The 14,821-nt window shown below is 46.3% G+C and overlaps 1 protein-coding gene across 1 annotated transcript in view; it reads left to right on the top strand.

Moving 5' to 3' along the window:
- Positions 1-14,821, top strand: part of TSPAN4 (tetraspanin 4) — a 393,772-nt gene that overhangs the window by 287,521 nt on the left and 91,430 nt on the right. Inside the window, exon 3 of the mRNA XM_054972773.1 lies at positions 5,290-5,364. Coding sequence (XP_054828748.1) covers positions 5,290-5,364 — 75 coding nt within the window. The remainder of the gene's footprint in view (positions 1-5,289; positions 5,365-14,821) is intronic.

The raw sequence follows: 14,821 nt of genomic DNA, 5'->3' as shown, positions 1-14,821 counted from the left end.
GACCACTGGAATTTATAAAAACAAAGATGACTGTTGCAGACTTCACTCAGCTTTCTTGTCAGTTCTTGGCCCCTCAGCTTGTGCAGCTTGCAGAAAGTGAGCAGGATCTTTTAACCCTTTCCTCCTTACCTAGGAGGGGTTCTGTTTGAACTATTCTGAAATGGAGGCTGGGCCCCAACATTTCCCGCCACATGGCATCTAACCAATGAGGTTTGTGATGCTTCTCTGGCATTGAGGGTCCCTCCAGTCAGATTTCAAAAGTAAGCCAACTTTTTTCTTCCTGGCAGTATGGCGAGTGGTCCCCCATCTGCCACCATAAATTTGGGGGAGGGGTGCTTTCCTTCCTGCTGGTACCCAGAAAGGGCCTCTGCCTTTCCCTTGCACTGCTTTCCCAAGCCAGAATGGCCTCTTTGGCACTTTTTGCTCCATTGTGGGACTGCATGTATTTCATTGAATACTGCGCCTGCAGTCCAGCAAACAAGCAAGCAACACACACACCCTCCCTTGGCAGTTTTGCTTTGGTATGCTAAAAACACGTATTGTCTAATTTTGGCCTGAGGCATGTAGTAAGAGAGTAATAGTATTGTACTGAATGTGAGAAAATGGTCATGGGTAGTCCAATGAAACCAGATTTTCTGCCACATTTACATCCCATGAAATGACTACATGGTTGAACACCCCACCACTAATCACCTCCTTCCTGTGGTGTGCTTGTCTCTTGTTGTGTTAATTATTTTGCTGTCATTGAAAATAGAATGATAGCATTGAGGAGGACTGGTTGCATTTCCTAAAAGCAAAAAAATTAAAGCCCTACAAAATGATTTTTTTTCACGCTGATGCAACTTAGTTCAGTTTATGTGGAAGTAAATTTATGATGCTTTAAGATTAAATAAGAATTTATCTATGGATAGTTTTTCAAGCTGGGGTTAGATCTGTAGCATGTCCCTCTGTTATGTTCCTTAACATATGATTTGATTAGATTTGTGCCAGATGTGTACCGATTTTGATATTTAAGACCCAAAGTAGTGCTACAGGAAGGAAACTTTTTCCAAAAACAGGTGTTTTTTTGTAAACATTCACTGCCATTTTCTCAATCTGCTGCTTTTATGCTGTTTTTCCTATAAATTCTGGGTCATCTTTGTGCTCTATTGATAACCTCTGCCAATTAGGAGCCACATGGTGAACACCACCAATCATATTTGGCCATGTGATGATGTCACAGAAAGCAAGCAGCACCAAACAAGAATGAGGACCATGCTTCACAATGAAAGTCAAATTGTCTGTTCTAGCCAATTGGTAATCACATAGAGAATGAGATGATAGAATGCTACACAGCCAATCTATATGACCGTATCACTAAAACAAAGCCAATGTAAAATGAAGACAGTACTGACTAAATAGCTGAATAAATTCAAGTCCATTCACAGCAATCTCTTCCCTCCCCAAAAATGGGATACTGTTTGATAATGCAGAAAATGTTTGAAACCCCTTTTGGCTTAGCTCCAGATTTCATCCATGGTACATGTTTACCGCCTTCTAACTGCCTGAGAATATGCCGTCTGCAGACATTATGGTGATATTCCATTCATATGTTGTGGGTGCCTGCCGGTTCCAAGTTACCCCCAATGCACCTGTTATGTGCAGTCCTGTGGTATATGAATTAGACAGCGCATGGATTTTCCATGTGGGTATAGCTTCCATTCACACCAGCCCCAAATCCTGGGTTCTGGTTCTGGTTCATGTGTTAGGAAGCTATGCCTGGTTCTGGTTCATGTGTAAGGAAGCTGTGCCTGAATAGAAAATCCATGCATTGTCCAACTCACATGTTACAGGATCACACATATTGGCTGCACTTCAGGGACCTGTGTGCTCCCAAAATGTGAGACTGGTCAGTTCTGCAACATGTAACTGAAATGCCACCATAATGTCTGCAAAGGGCTAATGTTGTAATGGGCTGTGCAGGTGGAATCCTTATTATGTATGAATTTTTTTTTGTTTTTCTAAATAAATATTCCTATTAGTGAAGGAATCTTAAGTGAAGCAGATCATAATATTTGTTTGACTTACCCTGTTAAGGTAACACACACACATAAACAGTTTTCCCTCAGTTTTTGTTAAAATAGTAAGCATAGTAACCTTCAAGTGGCTTGATTCCATTTGCTCGGAAATTCTGGTAGCAAGCTCACTGCTGAAGTGTTCATTTTTAAGAGGAATAAGAAATTTGATCAGAACATCCACTGAGGGCTTTGTATTGTGAAGAACCAAAGAACCACAATTAAAACGTACATTTTTAATGCATGTAATGAATATAGTATGGTTATAATTTGCAAGCATATCATAGGATGCAGGACCACAGGCAGTGGGCATGTTTTGCCAATGTGGTGTTGTGGTTAAGGTGTTGACTAGGATATGGGAGACCTAGGCTCTAACTTCCACTATGCCATGCAGCTTGCATGGTGACCATGGTATAGTCAGTCTCTCTGTCTCTCAGCACAACCTACCTCTCAGAATTGTTGTAAAGATAAAATGGATGATGGGAAAACCATGTATACTGCTATGAGTTCTTTGAAGGCAGGGCAGAGCAAAAATGCAGTAGACAGATGTTGTGACAGCCAGTGAACCAAAGTCTTTGGTGCGCATGTGTGTCACTGATTTTCAGGAAACAACTTCTGAGAAGCACAATTTGTCTTTTCTCTGCTGCTGAGTGTTTCAGTCAGATGAAGTTTGCAAGCCCTGGCATGTCTGATTCCCAGGTGTCAACTCATGAAATGCACTTGGAAGTCATGAGTTTGGCAACAAAATAAGTGCATGGTACTTTTTATTCACTTCCTAGCTTCTTGAGTCTTTCAGGACCAAACCAGATGTGACATATAGCTGTGTGTTTCTTATCCTTTTACCTTTTAAAAACTGAAAGCAGCCCAGGGAGGCTGAAGTGAGAAAATGGCAGGGGAGGGGGACTGCTCAGCCTTTCTTTTGAGGCAATTGTCCTAGCAAGATTTGCCACCTAGCTTTTTTTCCCCACATGAGAGAAGACATGGTGGGGGGAGGTGCCTGGGGATGACTATGTGTAAGGAAATTGCCAGGTGGGGAAGGATCAAGCAGCCTCCCTCTGGTCCTCAGTGAAACTCTCAGCTCCTGCAGGTGCTTTCAGTTTAAAAGGAAAAGGTTGGAGGAAAGATACATGTATGTATGTTTCGTACCCTCAAAAATATTGTCATCACATACAGCCATCAATATTAGAAGCATATTAGTTACTAGCTTGATGCCCGTGCTTCGCTACGGTATTTAACTACTTTAAATCCAGTTATAATATTTATGGGTATGTAACATTTTTTTGGTTGGGGGGTGGGTTCAGTTGGTTTTGTAATATAATAGCATAATACCCGAGCTTCACAAAAGTATTTGAATAAAGCGAAGCATGTTGATGCCTAAAACTGATGAAGTGAATTTTGAAATGTAACATTTATTGAAAAGATTTTTAAAAGGAAAAGATTGTAGTGCAAGAAATAAAGTGAAAAATAACATACAACCTTTTTTTTTCTACTGAAGGATATCTTTGTAGACCTCATTGGTGGTTTCCCCCCACTTTGGAGCCCCCACTTTGAGGAGAAGCTTGGGGGCTGGGAAGCCAGGAGGGTTGAGCATGTTGAGGAACTCCACAGGGTAGTGGACCACATCATCCATTTGCACCACTGAGTCCACAGATCTGCACTCCATTTCTGCCCCTTCGAGGGAGTTAAGTTGTGTTTCATTAATTATGGCAGCCTTGTCATTCTTGGGGATTAGAATGGCATGCTTGCACAGCCCATCCATGGACTTCTCCATGATAGTAACAATATCAGGGTATATCATTGCTGTTAGGTCTGTTAGGGTCGTCACTACTGTGCCCAGGCCTGCAGGGATGGTCACCTTTCCCTTGGACTCAGGACTTGCTGGTACTTGGCCACTGCTGCTCAGTGCACCACAGGAGTACGATGTGCATATTTCTTTGCCGCATCTCTTAAGTTGCTTCCTTCTTTTAGCATCAGTATATCTTGCACAACGTCTGTCAGGAGGCTTCTTGGGGCAGTAAGAGGTGATGGCTGAAAGTGGTGTGAGGTGGAGTTGGATTGAGGGAGGGGAGGTGTGGTGGGCACTTCGGCAGGTTCATGTGAGAGGTTCGCATTGAAATGGCCGCTAGAAAGGTCATGCACCATCTTCCCACAAACATTTAAAAACTCAGTTGCCATACTGACTTTTATATAAAATCCCTTTTCAGGAATCTTGTACTGTCTTTCTTCAACTGTCTGCAGTTTCTTTTACCTGATTTTTACCTCAGAACACAGAGTTCCACAGCTGATCCATCAGCCTGCCAGTCACACAGGAAAGCCAGGCCCCACAGGGAGATTGGCAAGCCTAGAGGGGCAGACAGGGAGATGTATTTTTACCTCAAGACACATTCAATGACTGGAAGTCATTCTGCCCTCGAAGGGGCAGAAATGGAGTACAGATCTGTGGACTCAGTGGTGCAAATGGATGATGTGGTCCACTACCCTGTGGAGTTCCTCAACATGCTCAACCTGCCCCTGGTTCGCGAACCAGCTCATTTGGTTCATGAAAACATCACATCCAGGTCAGAAATCATCACTTCTGGGTCAGCAGAAGGTCACTTCCAGGCCAGCAAAAGTTCACTTCCAAGTCAGCAAAAGGTCTGCAGGAAGTCCATCCCCTGTTGCCTAGGAAACTGATTGATTGGCACCAGACTGTCTGCAGTGACAAACCAAAAAATGAACCAAACAAACCAGCCTACAGTTCGTGGCGGTTCATAAGAAATGGGATCTGACGAACTGCTGGTTTGCGAACCACGAACCAGCCTGGTTTGTGCTTAATTTTGGTTCGTATTTCAGCTCGTGCCCATCTCTAGTAAACTTATGCTTGAACTATACCAATTCAGATTGCAGATGGAGTTCACATGATTAAATGTGTCTCTGAACAAAGCAGTTTCCTGCATACAGAAAACTAGCATTTTACAAAGAAGGATTCTAGCATGGACTTTTTCCTAACATGTGCAAGAATTGAAGAGCAGGGCAGGCGTATGGAGCTACATTCAATCATGTGGGCCCCCCCTACCTGTAATTTGAAGTGGAGTAGCCAAGACACACAGCGGTTATTTAAGTGAAAATTATGTCTGACTGAGACCAGTCTTTTTTTGCATGGATGCTTCTGTTGTGCAATATGAGGAAAATTAAACAGGTTTTGATGTTTCTGGGCTTTTGTTTCTTTCCCACCCACCCCCTCTTTTCTTGACAGTTTTTTATCATGCTGTTAATTATATTCGTGCTGGAGCTCACCGTCGTGATTCTCTTCTTTGTGTACACCGACAAGGTATGTCAAAAGATTTCCCACCCCCTTCTCTCCCCTTCAGCAAATTTGTATGCCACTTACCTCATAAATAAATCATGAATAGGGATGTGCGTTTCGGCATTCAGAATGCCGAAAGAATGCCGAAACAAAAGTGTTTCGGCTTCTTTCAGGGAATGCCGAAACGTTTCAGGGAATCCCGAAACGTTTCGGGTAGCCGAAAGAAAAAAGCCGAAACGTTTCGGGATTCTTTCGTCTTTCATTCGGCTTTTCAATGGGAAAATGCCTCCGTCTTCCCGGACGTCTGGGGGAGGCATCTTCCCACCGAATAAGCCCAAAATTGGTGGGGACCTTCCTCTAACCCTTCTCTAACAACCACCCAAGTTTCAGACAGATTGGACTTTGGGGGGCCATGTTATGGCCCCCCAAAGCAGGTCCCCCCATCCTCCCATAAAGGAGCATCTTCTTCATTATTTCCTATGGGGAAAAAATGAAGAAGCAGGCTTCCTTTGCCAGGGGTGGCATTTTGCATGCAAAATGCCCCCTTACCCTCAGGGGCCCTTCTCCCACCCCTCCTCCCACCCCCCACCAAGGCTCAGCCTGCTCCCACTTGGGGGGGCCATTTCATGGCCTCCCCAAGTAGGTGCTCTAATCTCTACCACTGACAGCTGGGGGAGGCTTGTGTTGCCAGGGGTGGCATTTTGCATGCAAAATGCCCCCCAACCCTCTGGGGCCCTTCTCCCACCCCTCCTCCCACCCCCCACCAAGGCTCAGCCTGCTCCCACTTGGGGGGGCCATTTCATGGCCTCCCCAAGTAGGTCCTCTCAGCCCCTAAATTCCACCCCTTACAGCTCCACACAAACCCAATTCCCCCCAGCTGCCACACACAGACCCAAATCCCCACATTAGCCCCTCACAGACCCAAATCCACCCCCACCTGCCCCACACCCATAACCCCAGGAACAGGCTGGCAAAGGCCAGCCCTCTCCCTTTGTTCCCTATGCTGGGAACTTCTAAACTCTCTTTCCCTGGGCAATTCTGCACAGCCCAGGGGTGCCACAATGGTGGGCACACTTCTGAGTGCCAGCTGGTCCCTGTGAAAGAGCACCTGAACCACAGACACCCTCCCTCAAATTCCCCCACCACCTACAGAGATGGCTGGCCAGCCAGCCCCATTGTTCCCTATGATGGGAACCAACTGCACAACAAAGAATAAAACAAGAACAACACAAAATAAAGTTTTTTAAAAATTATTTTCTCCCTTCCAAAGTACAAGTAGGCAAAGCATTATGACACATAACACCAGCAGTCCCCCACACAGAAAAATAACACAACTCACTTAACATCAGAGAATCACAAAGCACGATTCCTGTCAAAAACACTTTATTTCTTGAACAGCTTTAGGCTACACAGCAGGGGGGGAACACCAAAGGGCATGGCAGCAGTATCTTACACAAAAATAACACAACTCACTTAACATCAGAGAATCACAAAAACACAATTCCTGGCAAAAACACTTTATTTCTTGAACAGCTTTAGGCTACACAGCAGGGGGGGAACACCAAAGGGCATGGAAGCAGTATCTTACACAAAAATAACACAACTCATTTAACATCAGAGAATCACAAAAACACAATTCCTGGCAAAAACACTTTATTTCTTGAACAGCTTTAGGTTACACAGTAGGAGGGCACAAAAGGGCATGATAGCAATGTACTACAAAAAATAATACAACCCACTTCACCGTTTTTGACAGCAATTGTGTTTGTGTGATTCTCTGATGTGAAGTGAGTTGTGTTATTTTTGTGTAAGATACTGCTTCCATGCCCTTTGGTGTTCCCCCCCTGCTGTGTAGCCTAAAGCTGTTCAAGAAATAAAGTGTTTTTGCCAGGAATTGTGTTTTTGTGATTCTCTGATGTTAAGTGAGTTGTGTTATTTTTGTGTAAGATACTGCTGCCAAGCCCTTTGGTGTTCCCCCCTGCTGTGTAACCTAAAGCTGTTCAAGAAATAAAGTGTTTTTGACAGGAATCGTGCTTTGTGATTCTCTGATGTTAAGTGAGTTGTGTTATTTTTCTGTGTGGGGGACTGCTGGTGTAATGTGTCATAATGCTTTGCCTACTTGTACTTTGGAAGGGAGAAAATAATTTTTTAAAAACTTTATTTTGTGTTGTTCTTGTTTTATTCTTTGTTGTGCAGTTGGTTCCCATCATAGGGAACAATGGGGCTGGCTGGCCAGCTATCTCTGTAGGTGGTGGGGGAATTTGAGGGAGGGTGTCTGTGGTTCAGGTGTTCTTTCACAGGGACCAGCTGGCACTCAGAAGTGTGCCCACCATTGTGGCACCCCTGGGCTGTGCAGAATTGCCCAGGGAAAGAGAGTTTAGAAGTTCCCAGCATAGGGAACAAAGGGAGAGGGCTGGCCTTTGCCAGCCTGTTCCTGGGGTTATGGGTGTGGGGCAGGTGGGGGTGGATTTGGGTCTGTGAGGGGCTAATGTGGGGATTTGGGTCTGTGTGCGGCAGCTGGGGGGGAATTGGGTTTGTGTGGGGCTGTAAGGGGTGGACTTTAGGGGCTGAGAGGACCTACTTGGGGAGGCCATGAAATGGCCCCCCCAAGTGGGAGCAGTCTGAGCCTTGGTGTGGGGTGGGAGGAAGGGTGGGAGAAGGGCCCCAGAGGGCTGGGGGGCATTTTGCATGCAAAATGCCACCCCTGGCAACACAAGCCTCCCCCAGCTGTCAGTGGTAGAGATTAGAGCACCTACTTGGGGAGGCCATGAAATGGCCCCCCCAAGTGGGAGCAGGCTGAGCCTTGGTGGGGGGTGGGAGGAGGGGTGGGAGAAGGGCCCCAGAGGGTTGGGGGGCATTTTGCATGCAAAATGCCACCCCTGGCAACACAAGCCTCCCCCAGCTGTCAGTGGTAGAGATTAGAGCACCTACTTGGGGAGGCCATGAAATGGCCCCCCCAAGTGGGAGCAGGCTGAGCCTTGGTGGGGGGTGGGAGGAGGGGTGGGAGAAGGGCCCCTGAGGGTAAGGGGGCATTTTGCATGCAAAATGCCACCCCTGGCAAAGGAAGCCTGCTTCTTCATTTTTTCCCCATAGGAAATAATGAAGAAGATGCTCCTTTATGGGAGGATGGGGGGACCTGCTTTGGGGGGCCATAACATGGCCCCCCAAAGTCCAATCTGTCTGAAACTTGGGTGGTTGTTAGAGAAGGGTTAGAGGAAGGTCCCCACCAATTTTGGGCTTATTCGGTGGGAAAATGCCTCCTCCAGGCGTCCTGGAAGACGGAGGCATTTTCCCATAGAAAAAAGCCGAAAGAATGCCGAAATAATGCCGAAAGAATCCCGAATCCCGAATCCCGAAAGAGATTCTTGTTTCGGCTTTCAGCTTTAACGATAGAGAATTTTCTTTCGGCTTTCTACTTTCGGCTATAGCCGAAAATTTTTGGCTTGCACACCCCTAATCATGAAGCCTTTGTTTGGCATGCATATCATGTTTTCTTAAGGCATTCCCTTTCAGGAACAGTGTACTCAGAATACACAAAACAGTGTCTTCATTTTCCCCCTCCCTCTCCAGCTCACTTGCAATTCAAGGTCAAACATATGAGCAATAATACAAATATTCAAATTCAGAGGACTCTAATGAGGAAAAGCTGATGAGAACTCAGGCGCTAAAAAAACACGTAATAATTAATAAGGGCACATATATTACTATGAAAGTCCCAAACTGAGCTGTGTTGATATTCATCAGCAGGTGTGAAATTCTGAAAAGGACACTCTTACTGGGTGTGGTCAGGGAGACATGTATACAGTAGGCATGCATTGATATGAATGTGGCCTGTCTCCCAGTTTGGGACTTGACTTAAGCGTAAAGTAGAAGCTTTCCTTCCACTACTCTCGCTGCTATGCTAAAGGAGCTTCTGCCTTAAAGAACACCCCCATCTTGGCAGTGACCCACACAAACATTTATAAAGGATCTGCTGAAAGAGTGTTGAAACTCCTCTACCTACTTGGAGTGAAAACTGATAATCCAGATAGAATGAAAAGGGCAACAAATAGGGGTGGCTCAGTTCAGTTCAGAATTTGGATTAAAATACCAAATTTAGGCTGATTCAAATTTGGTAAAATTTGGCCATTTTTTTCTATGGGAAAATCACTCTGGGGGCTATCAGGTGGGCTGGGGAGGTATTTTTCAACCAAACTTCACAAAATTTGTAGGGAACCTACTCCTGACTGTTCTTTAAAGATCCCCCCAACTTTACTGAATATTGGATCCTGGAGCTAATCTTATAGGCCCCCAAAGGAGGTGCCCCCATGCTCTATTCCCTATGAGGAAAAATATCTGGGGGGCCATCTGAGAGAATGTGGGGGTCATTTTTCAAGCAAATTCCACAAAAGTTTCAGGGTACCTACTTTTTACTGTCCTCTAAAGACCCTCCATGTATCAGAAAGATTAGATCCCGGGGCCGATTCTATGGGCCCCTGAACAAGGTGCCCCCAGCCACTCCATTGTTTCATATGGGGGGAAAGTCAAAGCTGCCACCCATTTAAGAACTCACTGTGGCAAGGCTGCCGTGGCCAAGGCAGACTCCCAAATGCAAGCTGAGAGAAATCTCAGAGAAAGCTCAACAGAAGCAAAATGAAGCAGAGAAATGGACCCCCCCCCGAACCAAAGTGAAGCAAGGGAACCAACATCACATCAGAGAATTTGGAGGGGGGATTCACACCCCTAGCACAAAGTTAATATTGACAGGAATGACATAGCTGGAGAAATTAGCAAATTTATGCAATCAGCAACAATATGCAACACTAGAGTGCCCGCATTAACAGCCAGCAGTTACAAGCACACACATACTGTGCAATATAAACAAGTAGAAGTGAAAGAGAGAGACCAAACAAGTACTATAAGAGAGTACAGTAGATACTATAGCTACCTATTTGTGCAGGTATGTTAAAGGTCTGATTCTTTAGGCAGGGGTTCTGGCATCCAGGCAGCAAATCTGAGTAAAACAGTGAAGAAGGACATGATGTGTGCCAGATAGGATACACAGCTGCACAACCATATGTGCTTTAGACACTTTGGTGCCAGAATCTAACTCAATTTACTGAAAAAGAGGCTTGAAATCAAAACAAAAGAGTATTTCCATTCCAATTTTGGAAATGAGGAGGGTGGGCAAGGTGAGATAATGGGTACCTGACTAGCTGAAGAAGATGAGAAGGGATGCCCTTGGTCATGGTAAGAAGACCATGGAAAGAGGAAAAAAGAGTGGGCTTGTTTGGATGCAGTCTTGATTACCTCATTTTGGCAGGCATTTCAAATGAGTCCAAATTAGATCATTTTGGACTGTGAACCTTTTAGTGGGAAACGGTAATGTGAGTTTAGGTCTTGTTATGACAACGTACTAATATGGTAGGATTCTTTTGTGGTTAAGTGCTCTCATTGATCAGTAAGAGGCCTTGATTGATGGTCCAATAGCTAAGAACTGTACATGACTAAAGTTCTCTCTGGAGCTGCTGTTATTATCTTCAGTAATTGTGATGAGATTTGGCACAGACCCATTCAGTCTGCACTTTATGGTGGAAATGGCCAAAAGATCTGTTGTTTGACCCAGAGTGCTGTGCCATGCAGAGGAGCTTGTCCCATTCTCAAAATAGAGATAACTTGCCAGCTGTCAGGTTTTCTCCCGGGTGCTGCTGCGTTGGGCACCAGGGTACCTGGCTTTGGCACCTGGATGCTGCTAGGGATGCTGCAGGGTCCCGCCTTGGGGAAGGAGGGGAGGTATACCTCACCCATGCACCCTCTCAAGCCACCAGCAAGCCCACTCAACCGAGCCCTGCTCCTGTGTCCACCTTCCTCCTCCTTCGCCACCTTCTTTCCTTGCTCACTCATTTTCTCCATCCAACCTCCAACAACTCCTACTCCGCTTCTCCTACACAACTGACCCTGCCTTGTGGGTGGACTTCCCTTTTATCCTTTCAGCCTTTCCATGCTCCACCCAGGGGCGGCACAAGGGTTTGCTGCTCTCGCAGCCGGCCGGCTGGGCGCACCCCCCCCCCGCGCGCGCGCAAGCGTGCACGCACCAGCCTGCGTGATGATGTCATGCTTGACGTCATCATGGGAGTGCGTGCGCTGCCGCCAGCCCGATTGCTGCGGCGGGCAACCTCCGAGCTCTCCCGCTCGGTTGCCTGCACCGCCACAGATGCCTGCCCATGGCAGCTGCACCTGGCCGGGGGGTTGTGCTGGTGGCGGCAGCGGCACGGGGCGGGAGGGATAGGAGGCTGCAGCTCTGTGGTGCATGTTCCTGCCCCCTGCGCCTCCTCCGGCGCTCCCTCCGGCACCCCGTGCCTGAGGCCACCGCCTACCTGGCCTCAATGGGCACGCCGGCCCTGGCTACACCTATCAACTACGCCCTTCTCCTGCCCTCTAACCATGGCCCTGGCTGTCCCAGACAGCTGCACCTATGCTGGTTTGGCTGAAAGCACTGGGATGGCCCACCTGTGTCTTGTTGGCTGGCTGCCAAACTTCTCCTATAGAGGGCCTCAGGCAGCTCCACCTGGAGCTGTTTTGTTCCTGGCATCCCCTGGACCAGGCTATTGCCTTCTAGCTGGGCTGCAGGCTGGGGCGTGGCTCTGAGCTGCTGTGGCTGCTTCTCTTCCCTGGCTGGTAAGGTTTCTGTTTGGTTGGCTGGTGGCTGTCTGTCCCTGCTGCCTTTGCCCTCTCCCTCTTTTCTGGCCCCCTCTGAGTTGACCCCACTTTTCCTGCCTGGCCTCCTAGACTCCCACTGGAGGGTGGGACTAGCTGGCCTCCACCTGCCCCTTCTAACCCTCTGAGGCTTGGGTGCTTCTTTCCCTCCTTCCTGTGTAGGTAGGTTCTGGCCCTGGATGCCTGCTGGGGCAGCAGGGCGACTGTTTCCCAGCTGTCTCCCGTCCCCTCCCCCCAGCAAGTCCAGGGGCTGCACCTCAGACCCCGGACACCAACAACACTTTTGATATATGTTGACAGTTCAGACTTCACTGGTATTTGTTTCAGACTGGGCATCGTTGCTCCATGACTTGCTTCTTCTTCCTAGGGAATGTGAAGCTGTATGCCTTCTTTTCATTTTATAGAGAATGCCAGCTAGACAAGGGCTTAACTGCATGGCCTGAAAAAATTGTTTCTCTCCAGCTCCCCTCTTCCCCCATTTTTTATTTTGTAACATCCAGCCTGATGAGTTCTGGTGAGTGCTTGAAAGCTTGCACAATGAGTTGTATCAGTTTGGTTCATCCTAATTCCTTATTTTCATTCAAATATGTGTACCCTACCTGCCTTTTCAGCTGGATCAAAGAATCTTACAGGTAATAATAAAAACAACAGTTTAAAACAAACAAAAAGAAACCATCAAATATCTCTCCCCTCCCACACACACACCCCAATGCCTGTTGTTTAGAGGTGGGCACAGATCAGAAAAACTCTATGGACCATCAGATCACGGTTTGTCATGTTTCACAGACCACGGACTACAAACTTTTCATGGACCCGCCCCTGTTCATGGACTGGTTTGTCAGTCTGTGGCCCATCACTCGGGGGACCCTAGGACTGCCCCTTTTGCACTCAGAGATGCCAAACTTGCAGCAAGGCTTCAGCAGGCTCTCCTCCAGCCCCCCTCCAAGATTGCATTTCAGAGGTCCAAGTTACAGACACCCAAAGCGGCTGCTCCCAGGAAACTTCAATTAGATACTAGGAGTCGCAAATGCCAATTGACTTGCATTGGCTTGCAGCACCAAAAAGTTGCAATGCAGCAAAATCAAACAGAAAAGGGTGGGAGAAGAGTCCCCTCACTCACCACACAGACACCTTTCCAGCCATTGCCTAGGGAAGTAATTCTTGCTCCTTGCTCCAGAGAAGAATGGGAGCTCTCTGGTTGACAGCCAGAACTGCCTATCAAGGTTTTGAGGGCTAGGATTGGTGTGTTCCAAGGTCTGCAGAATGTCTGCGGATGTCCCCTCTGTTGCCTAGGGAATTGATAGATTGGCACCAGGATATCTGGATTCACGGACCATGGACCAATGGACCAGTCCAAATGGATCAAAGTTCATGAAAAATGTGATCCCACAAACTGCATTTTCACAAACCACAAACAGGGCCAGTCCATGTCAAATTTAGGTCCGTTTTCCAGTCCGTGCCCACCTCTACTGCTGCTTATACCCCTCCAAAAGCACTGTCAAACAAACAAGCCTTGTGGCACCTCCTGAAGGTATCCAAAGAGGAGGCTCCCTGAACCTTTTTAGGGAGCCCATTTCACAGAATGGGAGCCGTGATGAAAAGGGCCTGGGCTGTGGATGACACCAGTTTGGCTGGTCTAAGGGGAACAGGCAGAAGGTGGCAGCTCAAAGACTGTAGTGGCACACAGGAATATATGGGAGGACATGGTCTTTTAGATATGTGCACCCTAGGCTGTGAAAGGCTTTAAAAATCATACCAGGTACATTAAATTTAACTCTGATATAAATTAGCAGCCAGTATAACTGTTTCAAAATGTGAAGCTATATTCCCATCAGTTAGTTTCTGACAGTAATTGGGCTGCAGCATTCTGAACTATTTACAGTTCACAGGATGTCTTCAGTGGCAGCCCAACACAGACCATGTTACAACAATCCAACCAATGGGTTACAAAAACATGAATCAGCATGACCAGATCATTTGAGCATAAGAAAGCAGAGAGTTGGTAAGCCAGACATTCTTGGCCACTATGCCAGCTTGCTGTTGAAACAGGAAGGCTGGATAATCAGATTGGCTGTAGCTCTTCAATGTTTCAGGCAGAGATCTTTCGTATCAACTATTACCTGACCCCTTTAACCAGAGATGCTGAGGATTGCACTACTACTGAGTCATGGCCCCTCCTATGTTAGAACCCAGTATTTGTGAAAGCCTAAGATTTTTATTTTATTTGCATTCATAAAAATAGCAAAAACATAAAGCTTGCTAAAAACTGGATTGCCGGGCAGATAAAAATTCAGAGTTGTAATGCAAGAAGATTTACATTGCCAATGATAATTTTAAATTACTCATATGCTGCAATGGTTTATGAATTAGTTGTAGACTCTTAAGCAAGAGGCTTATGCATAATAGAAGACAGGTTAATGAAAGGTTCTGTACAGTCTGCAACATTATTCCAGAAAGAAAGAAAGAAAGAAAGAAAGAAAGAAAGAAAGAAAGAAAGAAAGAAAGAAAGAAAGAAAGAAAGAAAGAAAGAAAGAAAGAAAGAAAGAAAGAAAGAAAGAAAGAAAGACAGTTGCCAATGCTAAGGGAAACAGTATGAAGAACTTTATCATGCCTTTGTATGAATAAGTCCTGGGGAGCATTTACCAGGGAGTAAAGCATAATGGTGTCCATCCTTCCCTTCCTCCCTATCCATAAAATCTGTGAAAGGGATGGAATTTTTAGAAAGTTTTTGCTCAAAAATCGTTGCAAATGTCAGAGAGATTCACTTTTGGGGAAATTAATGAGA

Source organism: Eublepharis macularius, chromosome 2, assembly GCF_028583425.1.
Source record: "Eublepharis macularius isolate TG4126 chromosome 2, MPM_Emac_v1.0, whole genome shotgun sequence".
NCBI lineage: Eukaryota > Metazoa > Chordata > Lepidosauria > Squamata > Eublepharidae > Eublepharis > Eublepharis macularius.
This window is presented reverse-complemented; position numbering and strand designations above follow the sequence as displayed.